Genomic DNA, 13,606 nt, shown 5'->3' with positions numbered 1-13,606 from the left:
ATTTGCCTGGGTTGTCTGATACATTTGAAACCATTTGCTCTCATTCTCCATTACACTTCTGCATGCTCACTCTGCTCTAGCCACACAGGCCTCCTTATATTCCTCTAAAAAGCTAGCCATGCCCCAGCAGAGGACTTTGGCAGTGCTGTTTACTCTATCTAGAATGCTGTCCCTTAGGACTTCAGCTTGGCTAAGTATTTTGTTTCCCTAAATCTTTTCTTAGTGAGAGACACCTTCGTCACTTTATTTAAGATTTTCCCCCACCTCCTAACACACACCACTACATGTACATACATTCTTGATCTCTTTCATCTGAATGATTTTTTTTCCCATAGTACTTACCACTTTTTCACATACTACCTTTCCTTAAAACTTGCTAATTATGTTTGTTTGTTTGCTTCCCTCACAAATGCATAAACCCTACAAAAGTAGATTTCCTACAGTATTTGTTTACTGACATATTCAAGTGCCCCAAACCACCTAGAATAATGTTTTTCTTTAGTAATTGATAAATGTATATTGAATGGAATAATCTAATCAAAATTTTTAGAAAGTCTATCAAGTTGGTCTTTTCAGTGCTTGTTGTAGAACATTGGCATTCCATAGTTTGGCATAGATTTAGATTCTGATGGCCTTGTTTTCTTTTAAAAAAATGCTAAAAAATACCGACATTATTTTGAAGAGGAAGGCAATAAGATTCTGGGATATGTGCTTCGAGTGTTCAGAGTATTCAGAGTACAATAAAACAAATTACCAGAGCTTTTTATGTACTTGTAAAAGGGTACTGCAGTCTGTAGCGTGCAGTCTGGAGCATTATGGGTTGGTTCTTTTTGACAGGGATACCTATGAGTCACCTACTTTTTCAAGCGTATATTCCAACTCGGCAGCCAACAAGTCCAAATATGTGGTTCGATTTTGGTCAATACAAAACAACAAAAGTACAAAAATTCTGTCTTTATTAAGGTAGCTTACTAAGTGGAAAACATCTGAATCAAACTGATTTTTAAATATCATACTGAGTTTTCAATTCAGTATTTGTTTATCTACACATAAGCTAAAAAATAAAATTTTTCATTGGAATAGCTTTATCATGAATAATGTATCTCTTTAGTTCAATATGCAAATTAATTGTCACCATTTTTCCAAACTATGTACTCTGCTGAATACTAAATCTTTGATATAAGCATCTTTCTTTTCATTTCCAGCAAAGTTTTGTGGTGACCCTGGTATACCTGCCCAAGGAAAAAGAGAAGGCAAAAGTTTTATATACCAGTCAGAAGTTTCATTCAGCTGCAATTCTCCTTTCATATTAGTGGGATCAAGCACCAGAATATGTCAAGCAGATGGCACTTGGAGTGGTTCGTCACCTCACTGCATAGGTAATATTAATTAAAGGCTGATTATGCACAGTAACTGTGTAATTAATAGGGGTGACATTTAATGGTTTTCTTTATCCTATAAACTATAGTTGGCTAAATATAAAAACAAGTATAAAATACAGAAGCAATTAGAAGGCACTGGAAATGAACATTGGTAGAAAACACAACATTAATTTTAGCACTTTAAACTTCCAGAAGAAACACTTGAAATAATTTTGTCATATATCAGTAAAATGAAAAATAAAAATACTTTCAGGTAATGACATTATTAACTACTGACATTTTACGTAGATCTTCATAGTTAATAAAGAATCTTCGTATGAAATTAGATTTGTTCCAAAAATATCTAAAAGATATATTGATTTCAAAATGATTGTAACTACATTTCTGTAATCCTAAAATTAATGCCATATCTGGTAAACTAACTAAATAATCTGTCATTCAAATAAATCGACTCATCTATCTACCATTCTTATGCCTGAATATCCAATGGGTGTCAATAAAATCCAAACTATCAAGTCCTGTTTCTGGGAAAAAACTGTTACTTCTTCAGAGAAATATTCCCCTACCCCAAATCATAGTTTAGCAAGGTCTTTGGACAAATGTTACATGCATGTATACTGCTTTCATATCCTTTATCTTTCTTTAATCTTGCATCCACAGAGCTAGTTAAATGTCAGGTGCTTTTATATTAGAAGGGTTCAAAGTTCAAGAATTTCATAATCGATATCAAATGAAGTCTACCTGAATTTCTTGCTTCAAGATTAACAGACTTCTGTCCATGGAAAGATGTTATTACATTTACATTATTTATTATTTCCTAGATAATTTGCACCAAACCCCAGATTATTTAAAATTGTTTTCTATGAGAGAAATATATCTATTGTAAATTTTAAAGGACTAATATCTTTTTAATCTTCATTTTAGAGCCCACTCGTACCTCTTGTGAAAACCCAGGTGTGCCTCGGCATGGATCGCAGAACAATACATTCGGATTTCAAGTGGGTGCTTTAGCTATGTCCATTTAGCATCATACTAGGTCAAAATGCATCTTTGGTTCATATGTATATAATCTTGTTGACATAACAAAAAGTCATGTTCTATCTGCATTTATAAACACATAAGAAAGGTAACAGACAACACAAGAGTAGAAGTAAATTAGAAAAAAAAGTTTTAATAAAATAGCTTAACTGGAACATAAAGATAAATTAAAACAAAAAGAGAAAAATAGCAGTTAGCATAGGAAAAATCCATAAGCATTAGAGAGTTATATATGAAACAGTAAGGGTGAGGGAGTAAATGAGTAAACTCTACAGGAAGATATGGGGACAGTGAAGAAAAGTAAAGATTGAAGAGTTTAAAGGAGAGACTTCTGAGATAAACAGAAAATATATAAAAATGTGGGTTATTCAATAAAGCATTAATTGTGTATATGACATTGGTGTCAGTGTTTAAAATGGTGGGAAATTACTGAAAAATAACCATAACCCTTTACTATACAACACATAGCTGAATTGTTATATTAGAATTCTTTAGCATGCCCAGTCATATGTGGCTGACTTTCTTATTCTCTCTTTTTCCAGTTTCGATTTTAGGTAGAGATTCAGCAACTTTTCAGTTACAAAGGATCCAAGGGGAGCCAAAGTGCATACTGATTCCAAACAGAAATAGCCAATTTACACATTACCCAATTGCCCTGTGTTGCCGGGTTTTGTAAATTGTGCTATTCTGTGTGAAATTCAGTGTGAACCTGAAGACCATCCATTTCTAAAGGAAGGGCTCATCTGAAGGGCCATATTTTGTTGCTAAAAATAGTTTCCATTTATCTACAGTTCAGGCACAGTATGAACATTGATTTTATAGCATTTCCAATTCTTCTGATTTCCTTCAGTCCTGTTCGGATAATACAAAAGTGTAAAAATGAGTCTGTCTCCGTTATATTGGTGTTTTTAGAGAACTTTAGATTAATATCTCCATAAAAGTTTTTATCAGTTGATCCAAATCCTGAAAAATGGGCAACTAGCTGCACAGCACTAGTCCTCATCATATGTACAAAGAAATTGAAACAGAATGTGACTTGCTTTGTTCGCAGAGCAAGTTGGTGACATATTCTAACAGAATACAAAATTGTGATGTTAGTGTCTGTGTACTAAATCAGGCTGATTTTCTAAAGAATATTAGTTTTTTTTTTTAGTAAATATTATTTGAGATAATGGAGATGAGAATGATTAACATGGAGTTTAAAACAGTCATCCAACAAAATGAAGAGAATCACTAACTCTGCATTCTAAGGATTGTATTATAATCATTGAAAAATGCTGTAACAAAGTTAACCTAACCCTGAATTTATGTTATTTGGGCTAATAAACAGGTATTAAATCATTATATTCTACATGAATAAATATGATTAGACTAGATTTCAAATATGGTAAAGTCTAATTATATACAATTATATAACTCTATTAAAATTAAATATATTTTGTGTCTTACATTAGGGAGATTGGCTTTTTTACATGCATATGGCAGATATGAATGTATATATATACACATACATACTGAATCTGTTAACTTAATCTGTATAGATCTAACACAATAAATAGTTATATAATTCTAATTAGTACTAATTTATTGGTGAATTCCAAATGAATATGGTTTTATATGCAAAAGGCATCTCGAGCCATTGAGAAAAACGATTGCTTACAAGTGACAAAAAAAAGCTATTTGGAGCTACTTAAAGCCTAAAGGCATTACTGTGCAGGTATGTCCAGGCTCCCAAAGAAAGAATCCAGGTGAGACTCATCAAGCCCAGAATGTAGGCACTGGCTGCAAGTACTCAGTTTTTATACTACTTTCTGTTTATCCACCTCATAGTTTCTCTCTGCAGATTGGCCATATGGCCAAGAGTGAATCATTTCTATTTACATCTCAGCCACCTACAGAAAGTGATCATCTCAATCTCAATTACAAATTTCCAAGGAGAATCAGAATGTCCCAACTTTTGTATTCATGTTGGTTGGATTAGATGACCAGTAGTGAGTTATGATGCAAAATCACAGCTGTTAGGAAGCCCATTTTGGGGAAGAGCAAGAGAAAGTTATGAACTACAGAGGCACTTAGATCATTTTCTTAATTTTATCTTTAATGCATTCATTTGTTCACTCTCTTTTTCTATATAGATTTATATAGTAGATTTTGGGACATCAATAATTATTAACATACAAAAATATATCACTCATTGCTAGAAATGATGAAAACTCTATCATTGAAAAAAGTATTCAACATAATTTGTCTTTTTATTAAAATATTGTAAATTGGAATAATTTTGGCTAAAAACAGATTGGTGGTGAAGAGGATAGCTGTCAAAATAATTGATGCAACATCAGGGTTTATTATGAAGTAAATGACAAGCACACATGCACACTGCTGTATCGCTCGTTAAACTGTGCTCTGGGCAATGGAAACTACATTATTTGGATTTAGGGCTTGTTATGTAAAGTTATTATAAATATGAAATGTTTTTAATCTAGTTCTTTAGATATTTAGCCTCAAGATATTTAACCATAAAATATTTAACCCTACCAAGCTAACCGTAGTGATTATATATGGTATATATACTAATTTAAGTTTGTAATTGAAATTAGTATCCCAGTATATTGAATGAGGTAAATATATGTTTCATAGTGTTTTATTACCTTAAATGATAAACACAGTGACATTAATTCTGAAAGTAAAAAAATTATTTTCAATTAAAATCTTCTTGTTTTGAATATAAAGAATAATAATTAAACTTTTCTTAAACCAGGAAGCCCAGAACCAAAGTTGATGCTCAGTCAGCAAAAATTACTTGCATCTTAAGCGCATCTGTTATACCTTCATTTTTATGATGTTGCCTTTCTGTGACAATTTTATTTATTTTAATTTACAAATATCTTTTATTAAAAGCTACCTCAATTTTTCTTGAGTAAAATGTTTTGTATAAATACATAATGAAAAACATAAATTTATTTTTTAAAAATGTATATATTGCAGAGGAAGCATATACGTTTTTGAGACCTTAATTATATATAAATTTTGAAAGTTCCTAAGAACCATGCTGGATACTCCAGTTAAACAAACATGTGATATAAGAAGTCAGATTCAAATAAATGCATTGATAAAAATTCTAGCATGCCAAGTGTCATTTGCCATGAAATCTCATGGAAGGGAAAAATAGAGCTTATTGAGAATGTTCCAAATGTATACAAAATGTCTATTAATCCTATTATTTGTTATATAAATTTTATGATTTAGGGACTAAGATATAACATTTAAAATAGGAGAATAAGGTGTTAAATAACATAAGTGATATTTACTAATTAGACATGTCTTAAAAGTCTATAATGCATTTATACACAGCATGGTACTTTAAATCAATTTAAAGTGATTTTTATTTAAACATTGGTTGCAATTAAAACTTGATACAGATTTTTTAAAATTCTTGTTATAAAAACTTTCAATATTAATTTTTACAATGTTGTATATGTAAATAACACTTTTTATTAGTAAATAATGGTGAAAAATTATACATAAGTTATTTTTCCAAGAATTTTTTTGAATTTGATAATATGAATTTTTAGAATTTTGTTATCTATTTTTCTACAAATAGCAAATTATACTATGCATGTTGGAAGTCGTTCAGTCAGAAGGATATATCAAATTGGAAAAGGATAGAGAACTATGTAAAATACACTATTAAGTGGGTTCATCACTGAAAAAAATATTTATTAATGCACTGATATTTAGAGAAAATTTTGTTGATTTGACTATAACAAATTCTGGATAAACAATTTAATCAATTATTAAATCTGTACAAATCTTTGTTAGATATTAGGTATAAGTATTTGTGAATTTGACAAAAATCTTAATTAGATGTGTTGGTGATACACAGAAAAATCTTAAAACAGATTTTATTTTAATTCTATAACATTTAGTTAATATTTAAAGCAGTTGTTATAATGACTTCAAAAAGCTTACAGCATTGAGGAAAAATGTCTTACAAGTAAAAACAAAATGTATATAGTCCAACATATTTCTTACACCTGACCAATATAAAGGTTTAATGAAATAAACCGAATATACCCTTCAAAGAACAAACAGAATGATTTAACCTTATCTAAAGTATAGAGGTGATATCATTGCACTTTAAGAACCAATAGATGTTAAATATTCTAAAGTTAAATAATCAAGTAGTTTTATATTATTTAGTCCCCATTCCTTCCATTGCTCCAACATTTTCAAGTCACATTTGTAAGCTCAAGGTGCACAAGGATGAGTACACACAGTCTCTGGCCTAGAAAGGCTAACATTTTGATATGTTGGTCAGCTGGAATAAATGATTTCTTAGGCTAGGCAATAACACCGATAACAATGAAAAGCATTAAGGAAGCACACAAAAGAGATGGTTTTTCTAATTTCTTGCTGCAGAGAAGGCTTTCTACAGATGGTGGCTGAGCTAATTCTTTTAGTGTAAGAGCTGGGAGAGGAAAGTTGGGAGAGGCATTCCACGCAGTAGGAACAGCATGAAAATAGGCATACATTTCAGGATACAAAAGTTCAATGTTAATTGAACAGAATTTGAGTAAAGTAAGCTATGAATGATGATGCTAGAGAGATGGTCAGTGGCCAGGTTATGGAGGCCTTTGTAATGTTAGCACAATGTAACTTTATCCTAATGGGTGAATAATAAGGTCAAACTTTCGTGTTGCATAGATCACTCTGACTTCAGTGTAGAAAACAAATATAGTGGGTCATGAATTGAGAAATGGAGACAAGTTAGAAGATTATTCTAATTGTCTACGGCTGTAGCTCTCAAAGTGTAGCGCCTAACTGACAGCAGCACTTTCACCTGGGAACTTGTTGGAAATATAGATTCATGGACCTACCCCAGATCCACTGAGTATGAAACCGTGGTGGGGGGCACTCAGCTATTGGTGTTTTCATAAAGTCCTTTTGGTGACTGTGATGTCTGCTAAAGTGAGAGCCAAAGCCTATGGAAAAGATATTGTGGAGAAAAACTGGATGTAAAGTGGGGAAAAAAGGAAGATGATACTTTGAAAAGGATTTAGAAGGTAAAATTTCCAGTTGTGGGGTGAAGTGAATGAAGGGAAAATTTATTAGTGACAAGTGACACTATTAACTGGGATCTAACCTTAAGAAGAATTACTAGATTGATAGAGATGATGGGTTTTGTAGAACTGGTTTGACTGAAAATTAGAACTGCAAACTGTATATTACATAATCTAGTCCACACTGAAAAATGAAAACCTGTACCACCATTTTGCACAACTTCAGAAAGAATATGAATGGCATGCTCTGGAGCACAAGTCAGGGGACTCTGGTTATACGGAATAAAATGCAAATGGTGCTTCTTGGAGTCAATCAGCGTAACAGCCTAGAGAAAACGGGGCATCCGGGGATAAGAGATCTTCTAGAGGTGAAGGTGAGGGTCCATGGAAGACACAGCATGAGCTAACATGAAGAAAAAAGGTTGTTGCCAGAGAAAGAATTTTGGAATTTAATTTTTCTGGCCTAGTATAGTTCTGGGCAATAATAACAATATGAAAAATGGTGGAATTCAGAGTCTGAAGTTTCAAATGGAATCTTAGTATCAAATTATATCATCTTAAGCTTAGCTTCTTACTGTCCTGTCAAGTGGCAGTAGGAATTAAGGGGAAGGCAGAAAACAGGATCTGAGTGATAAGTCCTAAAACTGTGATTGAGCCTTCTCAGACTACAATTGCTGGAGAAGTCCAAAGTGGCAGACCCTAAATATCCCTTATCTCATCCTCCACTGTTAATCATTCAATAAATCATGTTGATTTTTTTCTTGTAATTATTTTGAGGAAATGACTTTTTTTCCTAGGCTTACTGCCACAAGTTTGTACAGTTTTTATCCACTCCAATGTAAAATGGCAGTGCCAGCCTCATAATTAGAATTACTACTCTTAATTCTTCTAAATACCATAGCCTGCTATTTGAGACCCTTCAGAAACTAATTCTTACTTATCTCTCCAATTGAGTCATCATGCCTGTAATTTATTTAAAACTTGAGTGTCATCCTAGGGTGGAGTGGAGTATATATTCTATTTAATTTAATCCTTGAAACAGATTTCAATACAAATAATATTATCATTGTTATTTATAAATGAGACATTAGGCCTCAAAGAGGAGATAGGAGATATGACTTATTCAAGTAAAGTGAGATCCAGAATTAAAACTACATGTACATTACTGTGGTGATTTGTTTTCTTATTTATTATATACCCCTGCTTCCCACTTACCCAAACCTCTACCTGCCCTGCTCACTTTGTAAACAATAAATGCCAATCTAATATACTATCTTTTCCCCTAAAGCAAATGATATGTATTTTAACCAACATACATTTTTCATCATGTTATTATCTTTTCTGCTTTTCTATAAGGCATTTTCAAACTTTAGTGTTTATTACCACCACCCAATGGGCTTGTTAAAACAGATTGCTGGTTTTTCTACCCTAAGAGTTTCTGATTCTATGTGTCTGGGGTAAGGCCTCAGAATTGACATTTTTAACAAATTTCTAGGAGATGTTGATATTACCGGCCTAGAGACTACACTTTGAAATCCATTATCCTAGATATTCTCCTAATTTCTATACCCTTAAAAGCTAGTGCAAACAGTATATATTCCATTGTATATTTCTGCTGTCACCACCACCTTCAGTAACCACCTTTGTCTCTAATCTCATATTGCATTTTTCACTTCAATATTTGTTTGTTTCTTATGTGGTTAGCTATATTTATTTTCATATCTATTTTTATCAAGCTTCGTTTATTTATCTTTAATCATCTCTCTATCTTGTATTCATGTGTAGCTTGTTGGATTTTTTGGTGTCTTAAATATTTTCTTCAAATTCCGATGGCAAAAAAACTTGGTATCTGTATATGTACTAAGGACCCAACTATTTGATGATGATATGTAAACAAAGTCAGGATTTTATTTTTTTAGCTTTGAATTTTTCCCATTTTATTTTAAATCAGATTTCAATTCTTTTTTTCTTCCAACTCCACCATACAGAATTTCACTTGATAGCATTTTCTCACTCAAGCCGTATTTGTTGCCATATTTGAAGTTGTAGTTGAACATTTTTTTTTTCTCTCTTTTATCTGCTATAGGTAGGAAGTGTTGTACAGTTCCATTGCAAAAAAGGACACCTTCTCCAAGGCTCTACAACACGCACCTGCCTCCCTGATCTTACATGGAGTGGAATTCAGCCTGAATGCATACGTAAGTATTATGGATAAGAAATAATGCTATCATGGGTAAGAATTTATATGCATTGTTTTCTCCCAAGTATACAAATAAATTTACATCTATAGGTGTATCAGATTGACTTTTAGATTAAAAATCATATTTTATGTATGTAATTTTATTACTGTATCATAAACCCATGGCCATTGGGAAGCACTCTCTAAGTAAGTCAGAAAGCACAAGGCACAATTTTGTTCTTTTTGTAAAGACCTTATGTTTATTTATATATTTAGCCAACTGGTAATTTTAGGTGATGATTAGTTTAGGTTTTAGTTTATAGATCTGCACCTATCAGTCTGAAGTAATCTAAAATACCCAAGATGCCAATCTAACAGCTTCTAATTTTCTTTTTTTTTTTTTCTTTTTTTTTTTGAGGCGGAGTCTCGCTCTGGCTCTGTCGCAGGCTGGGGTGGGTGGCCGGATCTCAGCTCACTGCAAGCTCCGCCTCCCGGGTTCACGCCATTCTGCTGCCTCAGCCTCCTGAGTAGCTGGGGCTACAGGCGCCGGCCACCTCGCCTGGCTAGTTTTTTGTATTTTTTAGTAGAGACGGGGTTTCACCGTGTCAGCCAGGATGGTCTCGATCTCCTGACCTCGTGATCCGCCCGTCTCGGCCTCCCAAAGTGCTGGGATTACAGGTTTGAGCCACCGCGCCCGGCCACAGTTTCTAATTTTCAAAAATCCCTTGTGAAAATATTATCTGAGAATCTGGGGAAACTAAAACATATATGAAAGGAAATATTCATGGGCACTTGGCCACAAATTTGAAAACAATTTTCGAATTTCCTTTATATGTTCTCTGATCCTAAGTGGAGAGCACTTCCTATACAGATTAAATAAGAACAAAGCCCAGGGTCACTAAATAACTTTTGCTGACATACAATTAGAAATGAATTCCAGCTGGTCAGCTATTTGGCTTTTCTTTCTCTCCAGATGTCTTTTTAAAAAATCTACTCCCTTATCTTTTGAATTGTGTTTCTTGGTGAAAAATGGAAAAAAAGTAAGCTGGGGTGGAAACATTTTTTAGGATGGTGTCTAGCTTTTAGGATTTGCTGAAGCCTACACAAGCCCAGTGAATTTACTCTATCCCTGTTCAGAACCATCCAAATGATTGTGGGGGCACCTAGGGACCAGCGGCTTACTTTAAAGCAGGAGAACACTCCACAGAGATTCCATGTTATGTGCCTTGTTGGCTTATATTTAAATGTGGAAAATTCCTTAAAAGAGAATTCCTCAGAACGTGTACCTTAAAACAGCTGTGTGTGCTGTAACTAGGAGTTTCATAGTAAACCATGGTTCTTTGATGTCCTCCAGTTGGGATATGATAGTTTAAATAAAGTTAAACAGCGTCTGTTACTGCAAAGCATCTCAAAGTTTCTAACATGTCCACAACATAGGGCTTAAGAAGGCAGTAGAGACAGACTGTAGTTTTCCTAATCAATACTTACTGCAGGAGGATTACATTTCACTAACTGAATTATAGTAAATATAAACCATTTAGGCCAGGCACGGTGTCTCAGGCCTATAATCCCAGCACTTTGGGAGGCCGAGGTGGGCAGATCACTTGAGGTCAGGAGTTCGAGACCAGCTGGGTCAGCATAGTGAACCCCCATCTCTATTAAAAACACAAAAAATTAGCTGAGTGTGGTGGCAGGTGCCTGTAGTCCCAGCTACTCAGGAGTCTGAGGCAGGAGAATCGTTTGAACCCAGGAGGTGGAGGCTGCATTGAACTGAGATTGTGACACTGTACTCCAGCCTGGGCAGCAGAGTGAAACTCCATCTCAAAAACAACAAAAACAAAAACAAAAAGTCATTTAACACAATGTTTAGCCCATGGAGTAAAAAAATGTCAGCTATTATTTATACCGTTATGGACTGCCATTAAGAAACAAATGAAAAGGCCGGGCGCGGTGGCTCAAGCCTGTAATCCCAGCACTTTGGGAGGCCGAGACAGGTGGATCACAAGGTCAGGAGATCGAGACCATCCTGGCTAACACAGTGAAACCCCGTCTCTACTAAAAAATACAAAAAACTAGCCGGGCGAGCTGGCGGGCGCCTGTGGTCCCAGCTACTCGGGAGGCTGAGGCAGGAGAATGGCGTGAACCCGGGAGGCAGAGCTTGCAGTGAGCTGAGATCAGGCCACTGCACTCCAGCCTGGGCGACAGAGCGAGACTCCGTCTCAAAAAAAAAAAAAAAAAAAAAAGAAACAAATGAAAAGTATTGGTTTCTAAAATTTATCCACAGAACACTTTTTTCAGAGATCACTTTTATAGATCTCTTCTTTATGGTACTTTCATAATGAAGTTATGCTGGCTAGCTTAACACAATAGGAATTTATTTAAAAATGCTATCTGTTTTAGGGGAAAAGTTTCTTGTAGCATTTATCTCTAACTGAGAAAGTAATGGTCTTTAGAAGACATAAGACCGATGAAATAAGGGGAAGATACGGTGTAATCAAGGTAGAGAATAAGGAGTGGAAGGAAACATGGAGAAAAGGAGATAATTAGGTGAATAAAATGATACTTCTAGTGTACGGATCCAAATATGTCCTGAAAATTCCATATGTAAAACAATTATTAAAATGTACTTTTATTAGGAAGTATTAATACCAAAGCAATATAATTAGCTGTGGTTTTATTTAACCATAGAAAATAGATTTTTAATTTAAAATAAATATAATAAATTTAAAATTCATAAAATAATATTTTCTGAACTCATATAGAAAACCTGAGCTTGACAAACATTAAAAGGTATCTTACCTTCATAGATCCTTTGAAATGCTGAAGTTTGTTGTGACTCTCTAGAATGTGTGACTATCTAAAATGGTAAAGCATACATTTGTGAGTTTAGTTATTGACAATGTGTTTTTTTTTTCTCATTTTATTTAACATCTACTAGTATTCCACAAATGGTGGATTAGGAAATGCTAAAGTATGAAATCAATAAGTATATTTGCATTGAAACATTTTTGTGATTTATTAGAATAATTATTCAAAGATATATGTATATAAAGATATTGAAGTATGTCTAAAATGTATTGTGACTCCTGTCTCAAAATTTTCTTAACATATCTATAGAAAATTTATATTGTTGTCTTTTTTAAATATAGCCCACAGCTGTAAACAGCCAGAAACTCCTGCTCATGCAAATGTAGTAGGGATGGACCTTCCATCTCATGGATATACACTGATTTATACCTGTCAGCCTGGCTTCTTCCTAGCAGGTGGAACAGAACATAGAGTGTGTAGATCCGATAACACCTGGACTGGAAAAGTTCCTGTTTGTGAAGGTAAGTTTTCTCTATAGAATCTTTTTAACACAAGAGATTGTACTATTGCCTTCCTTGGCTCTAGACAAAAACTCAACTCAAATTAGCATAGGAACAAGGGAAATTTGTTGATTAACTCCAAGTCTAGGAGTAATGTAAGCACTTCTGGATCCAGAGATATATAAATTTTATGAATCTATTCAAAGCTTTTTTCCCATGCAAATGTTACTTCTTGCCTTTATTCTATCTTCAAGTTTTCTCTTCAAGGTAGGTATATTATTTTTCTAGGGCTTTCATAACAAAGTACCATAAGCTGGCTAGCTTAACACGATAGGAATTTATTCTTTTGCAATTCTAAAGTCCAGAAGTCCAAAATTAAGGTGTCAGCAGGGCCTTGTGCCCTCTGTGAGCTCTAAGCAGAAACCATTCCTTGCCTCTTCCGATTTTCTTATAGCTTCTGACAATCCTGGGTTTTCATTGACTCCTCACCTTACTCCAATTTCTACCCCATTTCAACATGGCCTTCTTTTCTGTGTATCTTTGTGTGGCCTCTCCTCTTCTTATAAGGATACCAGTTCTTGTATTTAGGGCCCATCCTAAATTCAGGATTATTTTATCCCAAGATCTCTAGTTAAT

The 13,606-nt window shown here is 33.9% G+C and overlaps 1 protein-coding gene across 1 annotated transcript in view; it reads left to right on the top strand.

The window, feature by feature from the left end:
• CSMD3 (CUB and Sushi multiple domains 3) overlaps positions 1 to 13,606 on the top strand; it is a 1,224,761-nt gene that overhangs the window by 1,189,924 nt on the left and 21,231 nt on the right. The window contains exons 62-65 of the mRNA XM_015145899.3: positions 1,206 to 1,379; positions 2,307 to 2,380; positions 9,570 to 9,681; positions 12,812 to 12,991. Of these exons, the coding sequence (XP_015001385.2) occupies positions 1,206 to 1,379; positions 2,307 to 2,380; positions 9,570 to 9,681; positions 12,812 to 12,991 (540 nt within the window). The remainder of the gene's footprint in view (positions 1 to 1,205; positions 1,380 to 2,306; positions 2,381 to 9,569; positions 9,682 to 12,811; positions 12,992 to 13,606) is intronic.

The sequence above is a fragment of the Macaca mulatta genome, chromosome 8, assembly GCF_049350105.2.
Source record: "Macaca mulatta isolate MMU2019108-1 chromosome 8, T2T-MMU8v2.0, whole genome shotgun sequence".
Taxonomy (NCBI): Eukaryota; Metazoa; Chordata; class Mammalia; order Primates; family Cercopithecidae; genus Macaca; species Macaca mulatta.
Note: the sequence above shows the minus strand (reverse complement) of the source record. Positions and strands in the feature narration are given on the sequence as shown.